Consider the following 20406-nt stretch of genomic DNA (forward strand, 5'->3'; position numbering starts at 1 on the left):
GACTTCTGCTTTTTTTAAAAGCAAACATCCAAACAAACTAAAAACGAGAAGTGCTTTTTTTCTTGAAAAAAAAGCAGCTTTTGAAGGATAAAAGCCCATCCAAACGGACTCTTAGTTATAACAATAAAGTTATTCTTTTTCTCTCTCTCCTCAGACACTGTCGGTTGACGTGACGGAGAGAGAAAATGCAATTTTAAAGTATGACCGGTCATACTTAGTGAAAAAAGAAGTAGTTGTAGACAAACTTATCTAAAGTGGCTGTAAAAATATTTTTCCCTAGATAAATTATCTACATTCACTTTCAAAATCATATCATTTTAAGTTGAAAAATTAAAAAATTATAACGAGAAAGACTATTATAATTTGAAATAAATTATATTATAAGAATACTTTAATTTCCGTCTCAAAATGATATCATTTTAGGCTCAATATAGATAAATATTCACCGTAAAAAAACGAACCCAACTAACATATCAAATTCGTTGGACAAAATGTTATACACTTTTTCTTAATATCAATACATACGTGCCAAACTCCTTTTTAGCTTTAATAAACTTGGACCAATGCAGCTGCAACGCCTTAGTCATCACTATTCAATAAACTCCTTTTAACATAAATCAACGAGTCAAATTTGGGATACAGAAGTTGAAATTTGGTAGCTTACCTAAAACTGGTTAGCTCAATATAAAAGAATCCAACAAAATTTGTGATGATACAGAAATCACCAGGGCATTGTGATTATTATTATTTTTTTGTAATGGCATCGTGATTAATTGAAAATTAAATTTCGTGTGTTTACAATGGATGAAGATACTCTTACGAAAATCTCATATAGTTCTACGGAATGGTCGATTTAGCTATTGAATGTTCGGAATTCAAGTACTTCACCGAATATATTTTGAATTACATTGATAAAGAAATTTAAGAGGTAAAATTTAACAGAAGTATCAATAAGAAATCCAACTGGTAACAACTGTAGATTCTGATTAGTATCTTAAGTTGTTAATGATCTCTTCATCGTTGTAATTGGCCGATGAACTTATTCTTGAAATGATTTTATCTTCTTGTACAATTTTGTGAAGTAACTTCTGAAATGACCCTTTTTTTTTTTATAGATCTTTTTCTTTTGTTAGTTTTGGGTTATATATTCGTCTTTTGTCCCGACTCTTCAAGTAATGATTGGTCTCTGGTGACAAAGTCTTTTTCATTGACATTACTATACTCTTGTTCACACTAGTTAAAATTTTGATTTATTAGTGTATTTTTATGTTTTTATGTTTTTTTTCATCAAAAGATTCAAAACAGTTTTACCAATATTTCAAGTACTTTTATGTTTTTACGATATTTTTTATGTTATGATTTTACATTATATGATTTTTTGACCCCTTTCTGTTTTTACATAAAATCTCATTTTTAACTACATTACTTTCACTTATGACAAAGCTAACATCACACAAATACGAAGGATAATATTTTTTTAAGGAAGTTTAGGAATATTTATTGTTGATTTAAGTTAAAATACGTCATGACTTTAATTCAAGTGTGGTGGCTCAGTTGGTAGCATGGGGACTGAGTGGTGTGAGAGGATCTCGGTTCAAATCCCACCAACACCATCTGGAGAGGGGCATAAATACCGTAATCATTGACTCGCACCCGAACTCTGGATTAGTCCCATAAGCGGTTCAAAGAGTCGAACCCGTCATGGTTTTAATTCATAAGTATTTAAGAATAAATAAACCTTTATTTATTTACCTCAGAGATAAAATAATTTCAATTCTTTCTTTCCTTTTTAATGTTGGACAAAATGAATTTCCAAAACAGCCTATTCAACCGGGTCCAGAATTGAAACCTTACCGATATTGTTTGGACAAGAACCTGGTCCATGTGGTATATCTCCAATACCATGGCAAATTGGCAATGTCGGAAATACGAAATATGGAGGAAAATTGTGTAATTGCATAGAGGGTTATATTTTTTCTAACTCTTTTGTGTGAAGATTAGTGCATGGGAAATCAAGAAAGAAGCAGTTGATATTACTAGTTTTTAGTAGAGAGATTTAAATAATTTACAATTACTAATAATTTTAAATTTAAAAATAAAAATAAAAATAAAAATAGTGATATAATGCTTCCAAGATAGAGACAATATGAGAAGCTATGAGCAGATGAACTTCATTTTGATATAGTTATTGGCAGAGTGGGCCCTTTTTTTCAAACTGAGTGGGCACATATCAAAAGCAATTGGAAACAACCAAGGAGGTTACTTTGACCAATTTATTTGTAACAGCAAACAATAAAGAAAGAGTAGAAAATAAAAGAGGAATTAAAAGCCCCAACTAATTAGGACAACTAAAATGCTTAGGAAGAATCATACAGAATTGAAATTGTTCAGCAACCAAAGATAATGAAGAGATAAACCTTATGCTCTTTATCAGTAAAACATAAATATTATAGGAAGACAAACATCCTTGTCATGTATATACTTTACGATTAAATCTTCATTATAATCGAACATAATAATTTATAAGTCATATAATTGGTATACAAAATTGGCTTTGTCTTCTTTTGGGTAAATCATGTCTACATTCTGCAATCGATGCACAGACCACGCGGGCTGGGTGATTTTTATAATACCATATCTGTTATACCGTCAACATTAAAAAAAAAAAAAAAAAAAAGTAAAATGAATCCTTTTTACGACAAGAGCAAACTAATTAGGGGTGTAAATGGGCTAAACTTTGACTTAAATAGATCAGATTTGTATAAAAAAATATTGAGTATGGCCTTACCTATTAGTCTGTGTAAAAAACATTCGGTATAACCTGATCTATAGCTTGTGTAGGCCTCAAATTACAATTTTGGTCTGACTTATATTTAAAAATTTAAAGCCTCGGCCTAGGCCCATTAGCCTGTTTAAGCCTATTCAACATTCAACAATTAAAATAATAATTAAAATAATATTATTTTATTGAAAATTGTTATACTCACAACCTATTTTCGTTTACAACTTCTTACAACCATATCTTAACCGTTGATTTTCGTCAATCAATGGTTAAGATTTTTGCAAAACAAATTTATTAATTAATTATTAATTCACAATAAATGACAACCGTTGATTGGTGAAAATCGGTTAAGATATGATTGTAAGAGTTTGTAAACTATTTGGGTTGTAAATATAACCCCTCTCTATTTTATTATTCAAAATTATTAAAATAATAATTTTATTTATTATATTTTAAATAAATAATATGATAGAGGTCTGTAGGCTTATAGACTCGACATGTACAAAAAAAGCCTACGACTTATTTTCTAAATAAATTTTTTTAAAGCTAGGTCTGTTCTATTTTACTATTTATAATAGGTCAAAATTGACCTAATATAGGCTAGGCCGTAGGTCCATTTACATCCCTAAAACTAATCATTTCCTTCCTTAAGACAAAAGCAGTTGTTTAAGTTGAAATCAATTATTTTTTATTTTTTGATAAATAGCAAAATTTGCAATCAAATAATTATAATTAGAGATTAAAATGAAATGTACCTCTTCGGTATCACAAATCATTCAATATGATTTACAAACCTCAAGAGTGGGATAATTAACATGAAAAGCTGCTTTTGAAGTCAAAAGGAGACATTTGAACAAAGCAACCGAATTAGTGTCTATGAAAAATAAAGTATAAAAATAGACAAGCAGAAGAGAACTAGAGAGAAAGTGGCATGCACCCTGAGAATGAAAAGGGATTCTTGCTGTTGCATTTCCTTTTTATCAGGTATTGAGGAATACTGGATAGAGCTTTTAAGGACAGGCCAAGCTGGCAGGCTGGAAAGAATTGTTTTATTTTTATTTTTTATTTTTCACAACCTAAACGCTTATCATGATGTTGGGCTTCTAACCAATCATTAATTAATTCATATTTCTTTAACAGCATAGGGCATATGACCATATTCTAAGTCACTTGGGTTGCCTTGCCACTTGCTATCTATCTTGCTGGAGGGGGACTTTAAGACAAATAGATACCATCTAATAAATGTTGGAATTTGATATAAAATAACATAATCAATTAAAATTAGGGAATTACTACTGAACGCTCAAAACTTGTAGCATTTAGATTGAAAAATCTCTCAGATCTGTGTACCCCTTTTGAATTAATAATTAAAAAATAAATTAAAATGACAGTGCAATGTGCTCCAGCGTCCAAATGCTCGAGCTTTCCCTAGCACAACCCTTAAAAACATGAACTAAAGGGGATGGAGTTGTTGGGATTCTCAATTATTTACTAAATTTTATTTGATTTCTTAAATAAATAACTCTTAATTTAATAATTTTTATTATTTATATCAAACCTTAATGATAGCTAAATTTGTTTATTTGCACAATGTTATATATGTTTATTAACATTTAATTAAAGACAAAAAAAGGACTACGCTTTCTTTAATCCAAAGAAGTACTCCTCTAATACATTCAGGAAGCTCCCCGAAAAAGGCATTGATCTTTTTAATACATTAGAACCAGTTTCACCTGCGCCACTGACCATGATGAATTTACTTTACAAGTGACTTTATGCACCTTTAACCCACGTGTCTTCGTGGGAACAAGGTGAAAGTATATTTGCAAGATATTCTAACGTTCAAGTCAGATTTTATATAAGCAGGTTTATTCATATAAAAAAAAAAATATATATATATATATTGTATTTAACACACTTATATTTATAGTGAAAGAATGACCGGCTTTGCGAATATCCCTGATTGTTGCGTGCAAGTGGTGAGACAGCAAAATCTCCCGATTGGTTCTTATGTGGGTGGCTTTATATCAATTTACAGAAGAGCAATATGAGCAGCATTGGTTGACTGAGATGTCATATTTGAAGATACTTTTTTTTATTGTAAAGGCTTTACATGTGTACCTTAATATATTATTCCAGATCAATAGCTATATTTACGAGGGAATTAGCTACAAGGTTTGCTTTTCTGTAGAACTTGATAGCATATCATATCTCCGAAACCAATTAATGCAATTGACAAGATAATTCTGTATTTACTATCGAAATAATACTATTTCACCCAACCCTCGGTTGCTTCAGTGATTAAGCTAATGAACCCCACAACTGCTATTTTTTGCTTATATTCATGTGTGCACTGAATTTATAGACTTCAGCTTTTAGGTTCCTTAAGTGGTGGTATTGGTGGAAATAACACCACTTTCACAAATGTGTACAAGCATATAAATTGCTATAACTAACCCCCAAGGGTAGCTCAGTTGGCAGCTGAGCTCCCAATGGATTGCTTGCTGCAGGGATCAAACCTTGCCTCAAGCAGTTTCTTGAAAAATCTTTGAGTGCCAGATAATAAGCTAAAAATCTTCAGTTGGGGGATTAGTCTCGTCCTTTCTCCGGTTGCGAAGCCTAGTGCACCCACTGTTACGATGAGGGGCTAGCCCAAACGGGCCGTACCCTGAGGGCATGGTGTCCGGGGAAGGTTGAATGAGGATACCTCCTGGCAATGTACCAAAAAAAAAAAAAAATAGCGACTCTGCTTAAAATTTCAAAACCAACATCTCTCTCTTCATCCTATTCAAATTTGAGCACGAACTCTCTAGTTGAAATTACAAATATTCAATGTTCCAATTTCAAAATGTTCTTTAGGGGTTTCCAAAGTACATTGCGTACATGTGTAGATATTCTTATACGGTTGAAGGCAACTTCATATAATCGAGTCGCAAGGTCGAATTTTATAGACTAGTCAAAAGTAAAAAACCATCAACTATAGGTTAGCACATGATAAGAAAATGAATTAGGATAGTTTCCTTTCTCAAGAGGCCTATCATACATACCTACACCAAAAAAATTCTCCCAACTCCCCCCACCCCCCCAAAAAAAAAAAAATCTTATTCTTCCCATAGTATTGTGACTTTATGTGCAGCCTAACATTATCAAGATATGAATTGCCAAGCGCTCAAGCTGCAGGCGTTATATTTCTCATCGCTTACACAACTATGCTAATGACCAACACTACAAAAAACAAACCACCAAAGCTGTGAGTTTTGCAAGTTTAAGAGTAACAACCTCTGTCTTCGAGCCCTTCAACCTTTATATAACCAAAACGTATTTGATCCGGAAAACAGGTGAGACAGCAAATGAATTATTTGTTTTGCTTTTGCAGGTTTCTCTAACACTGTTTGCAACAAATTTTGCAATGTAATGAATGTTTGAACTGCCAATAATTATTGATAGATAATTGTACAATAAACTAACGAGATCCTTTCCAACAGATTGCAAGCCTATAAACAAGAATAAGAATTCTGGTAATCTACATACATAAATGGTGAACTAATTTGACTTTAAAAAAAAACAGCATTTGAAACCTCAGGATGCTCCAGAAACAAATTGGTGCTATACAAAAATTCAATTTCGTCCAATCAGCGGCTGCCCTTTCAACAATATGAAAATTTCACCAAATAAACAAAAGAGCTTCATGGCGAACGATTTTAATACTACAATATCCCAACTGGAAGCTGGAATCCCTTGCTTCTGGAGCCAATCTGGCATGTGGAACTTTTCATAGAGCATAGGTCTTACATCTTTCTGCTCAGACAGTTGCTTGAGAAATGCTAGAATGACATCTAGAAGCTGATAAACAAGCAAAATACAGGAGATGGTGAGTAAAACATCAAAATACCAGATGAATGATTTTATTTTATTTTGGCCATGATGATTTTATGTTCAACAGAACAAATCTGTGCATCTGGGTGTCATGTGGTTGCCCAGCAGAAAATGGGATACATGAAATTCCATTCACTGGTTGCAATACAAAGCTGAAAGGATTGTTGTCTACAATAACAATGCAGCATAGATCATTTAAGATGCAGGTAAGATCCTTGACAACTAAATTATTTAGTTGTTTCTTTTCTTGAAGTCAATTCAGTTCACAATTTTATGTATGTACTACTAAGGTGAAGATGTTTCAAGAGAAAGAGAGTGCATTTGAATCAGAATTGGCCTTCTTGTCCCGTCTACACCACAAGCACTTGGTTAGGCTAATTGGGTTCTGTGAAGAGAAAGATGAAAGGCTCTTGGTGTATGAGTACATGAAGAATGGGGCCTTACATGATCATTTGCATGACAAAAACAACGTGGAGAAGAGTAATAGTGTAATTGGCTTGCAAATGTGGTGTAAAACACTACTACTCTTCTCCACGCTGTTTTTGTCATGCAAATGATCATGTAAGGTCCCATTCTTCATGTACTCATACACCAAGAGCCTTTCATCTTTCTCTTCACATAACCCAATTAGCCTAACCAAGTGCTTGTGGTGTAGACATGACAAGAAGGCCAATTCTAACTCAAATGCACTCTATTTCTCTTAAAACATCTTCACCTTAGTAGTACCAGCTTCCTCCCTTTTGATTGCAACCTCACGACCATCAGCAAGTTTTCCTCTGTACACAACACCATAGCTTCCAGCACCAATCTTTTTCTCAAGTGAGAAATTGTCGGTTGCTGCCATAATCTCAGCAAGGGTGAATTCCTCTGCCATATCTGGATGTTTTGTTGATGAGGTTCCACTCCTCTGAAATGAACAACTTTTTTTTATGTTATGGTGTCCTGTATAACAGACTGCATGTTCTAATGAAATTCTATTTACCTTTTTATATATATGAAACAAAAAAGACTAATAAGCAATGAGTTTGGTGTTAATATCAGTTAATGGTTCAAAAAAAATCTAGCTTTAATTAGTTCTAATATGCTAAGTAAAGCAGTTCCACTTTCTTGATCCGAAGTGCCTTGCTTAATACCATTAAACACTCGCTTCTCAGATAACCAATGAAGTATGACACATAATCCCAGAATTATAATATAGACTTACCTCTCCAGCACCAAGGAATAAGAATCTGTGGTCAGCTAAGTTCCCCCAACCAATTTCAGAGCCTCAACTAGGCAAGGACCACTAGTGTTGTGCCCTGTAACAATTTAGATACAATACCAGAGCTAGTCGTAAGTATAGTTACCAAAGTACACGATTCATGATTGAAGACAGCAATTTCTTAACTGAATATCATCATTAAAAACCAGAAAGTGTTGATCTATATTTTTTAAGTAGATCAAAGGCGTTGTGGTTTGAAAGTCTTCAAACTAAATATATGGCATATCAGATACAGAAAACAGGAAAGTTGAAGTCAACAAATTGTAATATCACAAAGTGATAAAAGAAATAGTCATAAAAGAAATAAAAATCACAAAGCTGTTGCCACTCGATTTGATTCCGGGAGAAAGACAAAAGACTCTACAATATTTAGAAGTAAAAGAATTAATATTATGAGAAGTCCGCCTAATGACAATAATTAGCATAGAGTCCTTCAGTAATATGGACAGAAAGTTGAGCTGTTAAAATCAACATATCTATATTTCTTATATTGGAATCTTCTATGATTTGTTTCCTTTCAGGAGAAAGGGAGACAACTACTGCAGAGAAATGGGTTCAATATCCACTTCAGAGAATTAAAACAGCCACCCAACATCTTCTTCTTTTTTCTTACAAAAAGCACACATCTAATATAAAAAACCAGAACTACTAGAATTTCAATAAACCCAAACTAAAACACATAGTGAACAAACATAAATTTGGGCTTGTTGGTCATACTATTCTAGCGAGAAGGAGATAGAGACCGAAAGGTTAGCCAAAATGTTAAAATAAAAAAAATAAAATTAACAACTTACCGACTTCAACCGACTACAATGTCAAGTTTAACAAAATCAAGCTTACTACCCACTTAAAAAAAATACATATATCCAGTTTTAAAGTGGGGAGCATTAGAAGGCATTAACTTCCACATGTGAACATCAACTTCAACCTCTACATAGCATCAAAATCAAATTTTGAAGGCAACAAAATAGCAAAATCATAAAGGGCAACCTCAAAACACGAAAATCCATTTCTGGGCATAGATCGATTCTCAGTTAAACCACATTTCTTTGCAGGAAAATGGCTGGAAGCCAAAAAAAATTGAAAATGAGGAGAAAGAGATAAAGAAAACAAACCGAGAAGAAGGAGCACGAACAGAGAAGCGAAGAAAGGAGCGTGGGATGGGTGAGAGAGAGAGCAGAGTGAGAGAGTGATCGGCACAAGGGAAAAGTTTTTGGTGATTCGGGCCGCATGTGGTCCTTCGGGGATGACAGTTTGACAAAAAAAACAAAAAAAATTCGTTTCTCCTTCCTCCTCCGTAATTATCTTATCTTAATTGGTCTGCATCACTTAAGTTAATAATCTGAAATTTATATTATATCAACATTGGCACGAGACATGATATAATATATAACATGTTGACATATTAATTATAAAAAATATTATATTAAGATATATTTAGATATTAAATAATATTTTTAATATATATAATATAATTTATATTTAATATATATAACTATCCATAATAAATCATATATATTTACTGTCGAAATATTTCACCCCACCCTCGTATGCTTCACTGATTAAGCTAATGAATCCCACAACTGCTATTTTTTGCTGCTTATATGCATGTGTGCATAAAATTTATAGACTTCAGCTTTTAGGTTCCTCTAGTGGTGGTATTTGTGGAAATAACATCACTTTCACAAATGTGCACAAGTATATAAATGGCTTACATTTAAATTTTAGTGACTCTGCTTAAAATTTCAAAACCAACATCTCTCTCTCTTCATCCTATTCAAATTTTAAAACGAACTCTCAAGTTGAAATTACAAATATTTAATGTTCTTCAAGGGGTCCAAAGTACATTGCGTACAACACGTGTAGTTATTCTTACACGGTCGAAGGCAACTTCATATAACCGAGTCGCAAGGTCGAATTTTATAGACTATTCAAAAGTAAAAAGCCACCGACTGTAGGTTATTCAAAAATATTGTTGGATGGTATTTTCAAAAAAATTTATACACAAAATAAAATTTTAGAAAAATCAGATTCTTAAAAAAAAAATTAAAAACCTCATACCAACAGTAGATAAATAAGATTACCACCCTCGGTTTACTGGAATCCTAAAAAAACCTTCTTTTATTCTTCCCATAGTACTGTGACTTTATGAGCAGCCTAATATTGTGAAGATATGAAGTTGCCAAGCATTCAGGCTGCAGGCGTTATACTTATATTTCTGATCGGTTACACAATTATGCTAATGACCAAGACTACAAATTACCAACCACCAAAGATTTGAGTTTTGCAAGTTTAATAGTAACAACCTCTGTCTTCGAGCACTTAACCTTTATATAACCAAAACGTATTTGATCCTAACTAAAGAAAACAAGTGAGACAGCAAATCAATTATTTGATTTGCTTTTGCATGTTTCTCTAACACTGTTTGCAACAAACTTTGCAATGTAACGAGTGTTTGAACTACCAATAATTATTGATAGGTGATTGTACAATAGACTAACGAGATTCTTTCCAACAGATTGCAAGCCTATAAACAAGAATCAGAATTCTGGCAATCTACATACATAAATGGTGAACTGATTTAACTTCAATAAGCAGCATTTGAAACCTCAGGATGCTCCAGAAACAAATTGGTGCTATACAAAAATTCAATTTCGTCCAATCAGCAGCTGCCCTTTTAAAAATAAGAGAATTTCACCAAATAAACAAAAGAGCTTCATGGCAAACGATTTTAATCCTACAATGTCCAACTGGAAGCTGGAATCCCTTGCTTCTGGAACCAATCAGGCATGTGGAACCTTTCATAGAGCATAGGTCTTACATCTTTCTGCTCAGACAGTTGCTTGAGAAGTGGAAGAATGACATCTAGAAGCTGATAAACATGCAAAATACAGGAGATGGTGAGTAAAACATCAAAATACCAGATGAATGATTTTATTTTACTTCATTTTGGCCATGATGATTTTAATTTTCAACAGCACAAATCTGTGCACCTGGGTGTCGTGTGGTTGCCCAGCAGAAAATGGGATACAAGGAATTCCATTCACTGGTTGCAATACAAAGCTGAAAGGATTGTTGTCTACAATAACAATGCGGCATAGATCATTTGAGATGCAGGTAAGATCCTTGACATGTTCCCGATATTCCCTACACACATCCAGCATTTATAAGAATACTTGTACAAATTCATCCAGCAGACTCCAGTCTGAACTTCAAGCTCAAAAACATTGACCGCATAACAACATTAAAATTCCAGAAAGGATTCAGGTTATTCAATAACACTGTTAAAAAACTAAAGTGAAACTCCACGCTGACTGAAAATAGTGTGAAAAAGAAACAACTAAATTCTAACATCGATGACAAACACAAACACACAAGCATTTGGACTTACAAAGGCTAGAAATCCAAGAATTTTGTCGTCATAACAGTCCCATGTTATTGAACTATAGTCAGTCATTATAATTTGCTAGCGCGATTTCAGCAGTTGAATTTATACAAACCCCAAAAAGAAGAAAGTAAATCTGTAAATGCAAATGCAATCAGAAGTTTTACCATGTGGAACATAATAAGAGTTTAATTTTGAGATTAATGCAAGAGGGAAGAATTTAATTATTTTATCCAAGTTCACAGATTGAAATAAAGTCATAATTATTTAGAAGCGATAATTCATAAAATCAAAGGAATAGGTTGACAAGTCACCCTAGCATAACTCAGGTGGTTGGGATGGTCGAGGATTTGGGCAGAGCTCTTAAGTTCAAATCATGGTAATAACTCCCAGTATACCAAAAATGAAATCATAGACAAAACAGCTAAATAGTGTTTCCAACTTATCCAGATTCATCTCTAATTGTTTCTGGTAAAACCAACAAAAGTACCAAGACATTTTGCCAGAATATCCAAAGTAAGTAAACCCTCAGGGTTTTGAGGATACTACAAAAGCCATCCAACAGTTTTCTTGGGAAAAAAAAAGTTAAGGAAACTATATTCTGCATAAAAAACAAATGACAAAAAAAAATAAAAAATGTACCATTCTTCAACACTTGTAAGCACTCTCCTTACTGAAGTAAGATTACAAGCATATATATAATGCAAGTATAGATGTTGAAGTTATATCATAAAGATAAATGTATAAGAAAATATGAAAACAAAAATTAATGAAGACACTTAGAAATAATTAAAGAGAATCATTGTTGCATAGTTCTTCTATACATCAACAAAACCTTTATCCCAAACTAGTTAGGGTTGGCATGCAAATTTCTTCTATAACGTCTTGGAAGTTTCATCCATTTAATTATGCAGAACACTGCAGTCAAGTTTAGCCAAGGCTCATTCAGTAGAATAGAGTTCAGCAATATTATATACTTCTTCTATCTTCTAAAAAAAGCACTAAAACTGCAATTTTTGGCATTCCCACTCCCCCCGAAAAACTAATCATCACAAAAAAAATTAAATATGTTTTTCAATTGAAGAAGGTACGGCAAACAGGCCGATGTTGCCTACCAGCAATGAAGGACCAGAAAAAAAAAATTATCACATGAGGTGGAACTACTTACGTGCTAATTGTTGACGGCCGATAAAGTCGTAGAATAAACCGATTTTCCATGTCTATCCTGTCAACAAGGGGTCTGGCATAGCCTGTGAGAATTTAGACACATATATCATTCAGAAATACCAAATCGAATTCCAAAAAATTAAATATAAATGAGTGCAGCTTAATATTTTGTGGCAAACCTTCAAGACCAGCAGTAAACAGCACCAAGTCAGCAAAGTCACTAAGTTGCCTTAAGAATTCCTTCAACCCAGGGCGTTCAAAGACTGTAACATAATTGATTTTGGGTTTGCCTTCTCCTTCCTTGAAAATCCAACATGCCCAAGTGAGGATATAATATTCTACTTCTAGACAAGCAATCAGATTAAAGTTACAAAGTAACATACCTTGTCTGAAGATACACATTCCAGGTCAAACCAATTCAAACCAGCTTCGATTGCTTGTGTACGTAGTGCAGAAGGCAAACTTGATGTCTCATATGCACATACCAGTGTTTCATCCAAGTCAAGAACTACCTACAAGTGCACATGTAAGATCGAAATCCAAATTAGCAACAGGAAATTTGAGATAAAATTGGAACAGAAGTATTGAGGTGGGAAGGAAGTAACCAAAGAAAACAAAATAATGTATGACATCGTTTGCAATCTTATAATAGCTCGTCAAAAGTTCTGACTAACAAAAAATATTTCAAACTGGCATGTTTTTCTCTTCTCTTCACAGATTTACTTCAGAAAATTTATTCATTCAAATGTTAAAATCAAAACACTGTGCATCTTATATTTGACATGGCACTCTCTGACTTCAACCACAAATTGAGTACTACATAGTAGCATATGTTTTATGCCAAATTTGAGTATTTGCAAGTTTGTGCCGAGGGTAAAAACAGTAGTGATAGAGAAATTAAAACTATATGACAACACAATGAGTTAAGTTACACATTAAATATCAATTAGGAAGTTATACGAATGCATCATTATTTGCTACAAGCAAACTAAGGAATCAGTGCAGAACACAGCCAAACCATGAGGACTACCTTCTGTCCTCGTGTTTTAAATGTCACCAAACTCTGAGAAAGCATTTCAAAGCCACATCTAATATTTTATCATACGCCTCAGATGCTTCCAAAACCCTTTAAGATGATAGAAGTTGGCCATTTTCTCAATCGCACGAGTCAATTAGACCATGACAATTAACTTCATAACATACACTTTCATGTGAAATCAAAACCAGAACATTCAGAGACTTGTGTTTGAACAAAAACCGAATACAAAAAACAAGAAAGAAGGAAACAGATAAAAAAATAAAAAACAGCGCAAAGACAAAAGGCAAAACATATGATCTATGTCCCAAACACATAAATTTTTCTCTTGTACTATGATCTCAGATTCACCCGTGTAACAAGCTCGGTGATGTTCATCAACTACAAGCAAGCATTTAATCCCCCCTGCAAATAATCACCGATGTTATTTCTCATGCCTTTGATATGCATGTCGTAGCATGCTTTCAGGCCCTACTCAGATCAGAGCCAAAGCGGTTATCCTTACAGATAGAGTACCAATTTCCAAATACTTCAATACACTTCAAACTTAGAAGAAAACAAAAAATTATCTCAAATACACGAAAGAAACAAGTCCAGCAGTTCTATTCACCATGTCCATCATAAAATTATCACTAAACTTGCACAAAATTTAAAAACAAAAAAAAAAAAAAAAATTGAAACAGTGGCTGATTGTGATACCGTGAGTTTTTGGAGAGGGTGGTGATCGGCGGCGGTGATTTCAAGGGAGGAGGGAGGGGGCACATCATGTTCCTGAAGCTCAACTGAGGGCAGAGGCTTGAAGGAAGAGGAAGAAGAAGAAGAAGAAGAGAAAGAGAGTAAAGGATAGTGGCCGAGGGCTCTGATAATCTGAAAGAAGATCTGAAAGAAGAAGGCTATCCAACTCAACAGTGCCCTCCACACTTGCTGAGTCCTCGGCGAGTACACCTCCGCCTGAGTCAACTCGCCCATATCATCAAATATCAAATACCCTTATTAATCTCACAATAACAGCAACCAATTGTGAATCGGGTGTGGTTCGAATTTCAACGGTCGCTGATTCGCCGTGGTGCGTACGATGTATTATACCGTCTTTTTTTTCTGTTCTTTCTCTTTTCTCTCTTTTATCTGTGATTTTCAGAGAGATGTGGTCATCACGGTGGTGCTTCGACAACGTCTATGGAGAGAGAACGAGAGGGAGAAATTGCAGCAGGTGTAATGGCACGCGCTACGGTGGCAAGTTTGTTCTTCTGGCGGCGCGTTTGACAGGAATTTGACAATGGCTACGCGTGTACTGGGCTTTCTTTTATTTTTTTATTGACTTTTTTAGTTTAATAGTGAAAATTGATTTTTTTAATACTGGGGTTTTTTTCCCCTAGATGTTGCAATTACTTTTTTTAAAAAAAATTATTAGAAAGTTGATTAATGAAAAGTAATTAGGAATAAGATAAAATTATTTCCAATTAGTTCAAAATGATATTATTTTAAAATTAAAAGTTTAAAATTTATAATATAATTCTGAAATAAATTAAAATTATAAAAATTCTTTTTTTTTTAAGCTTAAACGAGATCATTTTTACAATTAGAAATAAGTTATCTCCGTTAATAGTAGATACATTAAACTCAGATAATTATTATCATTTTTTTACTTAATAAAATTACACTTGGTCGGTAATCTTTAATTTTCTAATTATTGTCTTCTTCTGCCTACGAGCTATGATTTTGTCTTTTGCCAAGACATTTCTAGTAAAAGTAACAAGAAAGTTTGGCATTTTGCCCCTATTTTGTTCATTTTGTCCCTGGTTCAAAGAAAATTATCATTTCACTACCTTCTTAAATTATATATTAATATATTTTTGTTTAATTAAAGTTTGATTAGCATTATTAAAGTAAATTAGTTTGATTTACTCCAATAAATGACTTAATGATGTAAAAAAACTCAAAAACTTCTAAGAAATTCTTAGGTTGGCAGGTTTAGAAATATGTATTAACATGAAGTTTAACTTTAAGAAAGGAAACTTTATTACAATAAAGTCAAGAAATGATATCGTGAAGTTTATAATATAATAAAAAATAAATATCCCAATTGATGAATATTGCTTCTATTTAATTTAAATTGATTTGGGGCTATCAAAAAATTAATTTCAAGTAAAATCAAATAATAATAGGGGTAGGACATCGTAACAACTAACTAGGGTTACTATCAATCAATTTTACTGTTAGATCAATTATGTGGATTCAACGGTTATATTTATTTTCACCTTTGTATGGTTATGATTTCTCATAAATATCAGAAATCATAATCATACAAAGGTGAAAATAAATATAAAGTATTAAATATGAAGAATCATAACCATATAAAGATGAAAATAAATATAACCATTAAATCAACGTAATCGATCTAACGGTAAAATTAATTAGTAGTAACCTTAATTGATTGTTATAATATTCAACACCGAAATTAAATTGAAAAAACTTAAATTTTAATATAAGAGTATTTTTATATTTTTATATCATATTTTAAAGGTGAACACTTATCTCCCTTCTCGTGTATCTGGATCCGCCTCTGTATATAAAAGAGGAGGAATATTTTTGTTTTATTTATTTTATTTTTTTGAATGAGGAGGAATTTATTTACACTAGTATAAGTTTAAAATGTTAATGGTACAAGAGTCACTTCGATTTACAATAATGCAAATCATTCCCTTCTGATATATCGTGTCGACATGCAGTGCATTATTGATTTTGATTTTTCAATTAATCAATATCGTTATTGCTTAAATGAATTCAATCATAAATTGTTGAGAATTTGTTTCGGATATTATTACGTGGAAGGATATTGTAATAATCAAGTTGTGTTACTATCAAGTTACTATTAATCAATCTCATGATCGATTATGTTGATTTAACGGTTATATTTATTTTTATTTTTGTATGGTCATGGTTTCTCAAATTTAATACTTTATATTTATTTTCACTTTTGTATGGTTATGATTTTTAATATTTAATGCTTTCACTTTAAACATGGAGAATTATAACCATACAAAGATGGAAATAAATATAACCGTTGGATCAACATAATCGATCCAACGGTGAAATTGATTGGTAGTAACACAATTTGGTTGTTATAATATCCTTCCCATATTTCTACATGTAAATAAGTTATCTATATTCATTCCCTAAATAACGTCATTTTAGGTTAAAATTTTTAAAAATTATAATAAAAAATATTATTATAACCCTAAAATAAATTATAATTACAAAAATATATTGATTTCTGTCCCAAAATATTATTTTGAGCTCAATATAGATAAATTATCTAGATTGACTTAAAAAAACCTTTATTTATATACCAATGAAATAATGTATTTAGTAAATAATATGCATTTAATGCTGATAATACATTTTACAGGAATAAAAAAATAAAAAATATTTTTAATTTGTGTTCCAAACACTTCATACATATAATTAGTAAATCATCGTAAATATCAAAATTGACATATAATAATGCAGAGATTTAAAAAACTTAATTAAAACAATAAAAAAGATTATTAATTGTTTTCCAAAAAAAATCATAAATTAAAATAAAATTTCAAGTATTTGATTTAACTATATTCCTTTAATAACTTCAAATTTATCTTTAATGTCCAGAACAAAATCTCATTAAAACATACCTAAATCAGGGGAGGCGGCGAGGTCGAGGGATGATTGGGGAATCGTACGAACGCGCTTCAGGGAGCGTGAGGAGAAAGGGTGTTATTATGACTACTATCAACAAAAAAAAGTAACAAATAATAATAAAGAATAGGGAGCTACGGGGAATGAGCCAATGAGAAAAGACAACATTTGAGTCTTTAAAGAGATTGTCCTTGCTCTGAAATTATATGATTATAATTTTAGAACATGTATGAATTATTGAAAATAAATAATTATAAATTATTAAAAAATTAAATTTTTTTCTTACGATACATAGTAAAATATCATTGTTTAAAATTCAATGGTTACCTTGTATAATAATCAAAATTTCTATTTATTATACTATCTCGTATTTGTTTTTTATACGTCTTATTTTAACAATTTTATAATAAATACATATATATAATCTCAAAATAAAGAGCCAGGATCTGAAAAAGATATAGTAAATGGTGTGTTGCCTGAATATTTATTTATTTTTTCTGAATATTGACCTGTAGGTTTTGGCTGTTCTTAAAACTTCAACTGAAACTAAAACTAATAGTGATTAAATTAGAAACTAAAAACCAAATGATTAAGTTTGTTTCTTGATAAACAAATCAATTAAAGATTGACTGAATTCATGGTTTTTTTTTTTTAAACGGCTGAGTTTCATTCAAGATTAAATAGGAGAAGTATCTATATTATGACATTCAAAATAAAGAATATTATACTATTCAAACTTAACGATTTTTTTTTACCTTAAGATAATTTGATTAAATTTACTCTTTTTAGTACACGTGTACTATTTTTCTAGTTACATTATAACAAAACAAACAACTTTAAAAAAACTTTTTAAAAACTCTGAAGTACAATTATCATTAACTAACAAAATAGCACTATTCATAATTATTCTTTAGACTTTTTCATGTAATGTAAAGTATCTATCAAATAAATTTGTTTGGTTGTGTTTAGTATCTTTAAATAGCAAATTCCACAGTAAGAACATGGTACAATTAGCTTATAACAAGTAGATGGTACTAATTAATAAGGAATATTAAGAACCTGAATTGCGTTTTGCGGAAATGGGAAATGCAACATATATACACACACAAGTAGTTTTCACTTTACAGTTTTCAGAAACTAGATTAACAATCAATACTTTATTTGCCTTTCCAATGTTAAGACAGCATAATTAAGCAATACTTTGATCGTACAAAAGTCGATGTTCTTTTAAATCATTAAAGTAATTCGATGAAGACATATGGAAAAAGATTTCCGGAAAATTCCTTTCTTAAATATTTGAATATAAACAAAATATCAACTACAAAAATTAAGAGCGTGTTTAATAATGATTATTTAAATAAATATATATATATATATATATATATATACTTTTAAGTTTTTTCATTAAATTTCTTATAATTTTTTCTAAAATAAATTATCCTTATAATTGCTATTTCCCTTTTGGTAATTTTGAAATCTTGCCTTGTTTTGGCATTTCTAAGTAATTAATGGGTGTTGATGGGAAATAGAAAAATTTCTTCTATTTCTGTCCCTCTTTTTTTGATTTTTTCTCTCTCAATTTCTTTTCTTTTTTTATTTTAGGGAGGAACTACCATGATCAAGGCCCACAAAAAAACTTCTTGTGTTCAGGATTGATTAAGCATTTTCCTTTGGTTTTTATTTTTGCTGCCATAATTGTGAAACACTGGCACAATTACAGGAAAAAATGAGAGATTTCCTGATTTATTTATAAATTAGAAGAAATTCTGGTGTCATATGGGTTGATTTTCTGATCATGACTAGGGTTGTCCGCAATAGGGTACTAAAGGATGCCAATGGTGATATTAGTGATCATCTACGCAACGAGAATATCTCATGTGCTATGGATATATTGAGTTTTTGATACATTTTTTTACTTATAATGTGATGTGTGTTTTATTTTTTTATGAAATTATTCTTTCACTTAATTTAAAAATAAATTATTTATTAATAAATTGATAAAAATAAGATATATATCCATTATGAATGAAAATTACATTAAAAATTCAGTACATTCGTATTATTGAAGAAATTTTCCTACGCAACCACATCCATTTAACAAATTGTTTCACTTGAAGAACCTCGTGCACAAGAACAGCTCCATACTGCCCGATATGTCACTCATGAGGGATCTTGTTCTGCTGCAAAGATCACGCTTTCTCAGGGACCCTTATGCGAGTTTGGCTGATGTGCTTTTAGGAAGAGTTGAAAATGATTCAATGGTGATATGACAAAAACTTCTCTTGCCATCACCTATCCATTCCATTCGTCTCTCTGACTCTATTGTCAGTACCATCAGTCAACACTGTATTGGTCTTTGGACCAGAATTTGATGTGTTGATGCCACCAATGTTGTCTTATTTATTGTTTGGTTGTTGAAATCATGAAGTGGCAGTTATGTCACAATTTATGATTCTAAACTGAAAGTATTTTGTTTTTGGTTTGAATATTTTTAAAGAAAATTTTTCATTATATAAAAAGAAAACATTTAAAGGATTGGATCAAAGATATGATTAGAGATTTTAGTGAATATTTTATTGAAGATATGATGAAAAATTAAAAAATATAATTTTTATCCCTATAAAAAGGCATCTCTTGTAGGGGTGGCAATTTGAGTTAACTTGCCCCGCCCCGCCACCAATCCACCAAAAACGGGGCGGGGCGGGTTGATCCGTCAAAAAATATGGGTTGGAAAAATGAACCCACTCCATTTTATGGTGGATTGACGGGTCAACCTACCAACCCGCCAATTAAAAAAATTTAATTAAAATTCAAAAATAAATTATATTTTATGAATTTTTTAATATTATTTTATTTTATTTCACACTTCTCTATATTTTTTTAGTCTCAATCTTAAATGTATACTAATATTTGTCAAACATTCTTTAGGAATTTATATATAGTTAACATTTGTCATAAATAAAATTGTTATTCTTTATTTTTTCTAGGAAGTACTAAGATAAAGAAAAAATTGGATATCACAAAAATTTAAGGACTAATGAAATACTACCTAATTGTAAAAAAAAAATAAAAAAAAAAATTATAACCCGGCGGGTTGAACCCGTTTTGAGCCACTTCTAGGCGGAGCGGGTTGAGGTGGGTTGAAAATCTCAACCCAACCCGCCCCGTTTTGGCGGGTTGACCCGCTATATTGCCACCCCTAATCTCTTGGAAACTCAAGACAC

At 31.7% G+C, this 20406-nt stretch overlaps 1 protein-coding gene and 1 long non-coding RNA gene across 2 annotated transcripts; both read right to left on the bottom strand.

Annotated features, from left to right (window-relative positions):
* Positions 1–6204: 6204 nt before the first annotated feature.
* LOC133296702 (uncharacterized) lies at positions 6205–9190 on the bottom strand. The gene is made up of 3 exons (XR_009749534.1): positions 9035–9190; positions 7863–7956; positions 6205–7565 (listed from the first exon to the last, which is right to left on the bottom strand). It is a non-coding gene; the product is annotated as an uncharacterized LOC133296702 (long non-coding RNA).
* A 1091-nt stretch (positions 9191–10281) lies between these two features.
* LOC133296682 (uncharacterized) lies at positions 10282–14788 on the bottom strand. Its single transcript, XM_061495728.1, has 6 exons — positions 14207–14788; positions 12855–12983; positions 12651–12771; positions 12473–12554; positions 10913–11066; positions 10282–10791 (listed from the first exon to the last, which is right to left on the bottom strand). Exons 1-6 carry the CDS (start codon positions 14474–14476, stop codon positions 10657–10659), a joined length of 891 nt encoding a protein of 296 aa, XP_061351712.1. The 5' UTR covers positions 14477–14788; the 3' UTR covers positions 10282–10656.
* Between the last annotated feature and the right edge of the window lie 5618 nt (positions 14789–20406).

This window comes from Gastrolobium bilobum, unplaced genomic scaffold, assembly GCF_033153095.1.
Source record: "Gastrolobium bilobum isolate Gb01-03AN ecotype WA unplaced genomic scaffold, APGP_CSIRO_Gbil_v1 utg6129, whole genome shotgun sequence".
NCBI lineage: Eukaryota > Viridiplantae > Streptophyta > Magnoliopsida > Fabales > Fabaceae > Gastrolobium > Gastrolobium bilobum.

Bases quoted from the DNA above. Each gene is read 5' to 3' on its own strand.
- LOC133296682 (XM_061495728.1), bottom strand. From the start codon at position 14,476: ATGGGCGAGTTGACTCAGGCGGAGGTGTACTCGCCGAGGACTCAGCAA. The intron at 11,067-12,472 runs GTAAGTAGTTCC...GGATGTGTGTAG, and splicing joins CGGCCGTCAACAATTAGCAC to GGAATATCGGGAACATGTCA. The intron at 10,792-10,912 runs GTGCACAGATTT...CATGTTTATCAG, and splicing joins GGCAACCACACGACACCCAG to CTTCTAGATGTCATTCTTCC.